Source organism: Echinops telfairi, unplaced genomic scaffold, assembly GCF_000313985.2.
Source record: "Echinops telfairi isolate 266 unplaced genomic scaffold, ASM31398v2 ScPeMD7_7469;HRSCAF=8507_1, whole genome shotgun sequence".
Lineage (NCBI taxonomy): Eukaryota > Metazoa > Chordata > Mammalia > Afrosoricida > Tenrecidae > Echinops > Echinops telfairi.
Window position 1 is genome coordinate 7,620,338 of NW_022111373.1, and position 1,575 is coordinate 7,621,912.

At 40.1% G+C, this 1,575-nt stretch overlaps 1 protein-coding gene across 1 annotated transcript in view; it reads left to right on the top strand.

The window, feature by feature from the left end:
- Nucleotides 1-1,575, top strand: part of ZCCHC10 (zinc finger CCHC-type containing 10) — a 20,864-nt gene that overhangs the window by 14,260 nt on the left and 5,029 nt on the right. Inside the window, exon 2 of the mRNA XM_004696991.2 lies at nt 1,406-1,567. Within this exon, the coding sequence (XP_004697048.2) occupies nt 1,406-1,567 (162 nt within the window). The remainder of the gene's footprint in view (nt 1-1,405; nt 1,568-1,575) is intronic.

Below are 1,575 nucleotides of genomic sequence, written 5' to 3' on the forward strand. Positions count from 1 at the left end.
TGATGGCCGCTTGATTACCTTCAAGCCTTTAAGACCCCAGATGCTATACTTTTTGATAGCCGGGCACCATCAGCTTTCTTCGCAAGTTTCTGAGACCTTTACAAGAGTAGGAAGCCTGTCTCTCTCCCTCGAAACAGCTGGTGGTATCAAACTGCCTGCTGACCTGCAGTCAGTTGTAGCCCCTCCACCACCAGGACTTCTTTATTTTTATCAGGGATATACATTTCCTTTGAGGTTATCCTATATCTTATTAATTTCTTCTCAGGTTTAAAACAGTCTCTTCTATCTTGAAATCTCCTTGGCTTCCTCTCCATCAGAAAGTTCGGTAACTACACTATTCCCACTATTTACTTTGTAATTATCTTCATTACAAATTGATCTGGGACTCCCTATCTTCAGCCTTGTAAGTTTGTTTCATTTTGGATACATCTATATGTGCTCTCTTGTTATATAAGTACCTACATAGTAGCTTCATTTTGGCCTTAGTCCACAGAACCTAAAATAGTCACCATAAAGAAAGCTTATTGACCCCTGATCTAAAGCTCACTAATTCTAATGATTTGAAAATATCTTCTCTGAAGATTCTTTTGTATTATCTATGCCCTTAATTATGTGTCATGAGTGAGGAATGACAGTTTCATTTCTCCCTTTTCAATTCTTTCTCATTTTTCTTTTGCTGCATCTCACACTCAAGGATTAAGGTGTTTCTAGGGTTCTCAGATAACCAGAAGCTGGGCTGCAGCCCACGGAAGGTTTGGTTTATTTCTAAGGTAACAACACCCTTCAGAATCCTGATTCTGAACACAGAAGTTTACCTCTTTCTCCAGCTTCTGTAGATGGGCAAAGGTCCCTAGGCAGAGTTGACTAAGCTCTGTACTGACCCTTGTATTTTGAATGTCTGTGTTCTTCATGCCTTGCTATTTCTCTGCTACCTCAGTGGATTTTAAAAAATATTTTGACCCTCTATTCTGAATCTGAGCTAGAGGATTGGTCTGAATTACCCAGCTTGCCATTTCTGGAATGAAATTGAGTCAAGATGTAAACTCAATTCTGCCTGAGTCCACCAAGTTAATGTCCTGATATACTTTACTAACTAGGCCTTCAAAGCAAATGCCATCTCACATGTTGTGTTGGGTATGCTTTTCAGAAGGAGCTCTGGTGCTATACGGGCTTCGTGGCGAGCTGCTAACCATAAGTCAGCAGTTAGAAACCACAGCTGCTCTGTGGGAGAAAGATGAGGTTTTCTGCTCCCAGTGAGAGTCACAGCCTTAGAAACCCACCAGGCAGGTCGCTGCGAGTCACAATCCACTTGATGGCAGTGAGTTTGGCTTGGGATATTTTTCAGGGCTGATAATGTCACAAGTTTGAATTTTTAACCTTTGCATTCTATTTTTTTGCTCTACAGGGAAGCAAATAAGCAACATGTAAGATGTCAGAAATGCTTAGAATTTGGACATTGGACTTATGAATGCAAAGGAAAAAGAAAATACCTGCATAGGCCTTCAAGAACAGCAGAACTAAAGAAAGCTTTAAAAGAAAAAGAAAACAGATTATTATTACAACAAAGGTATGTGT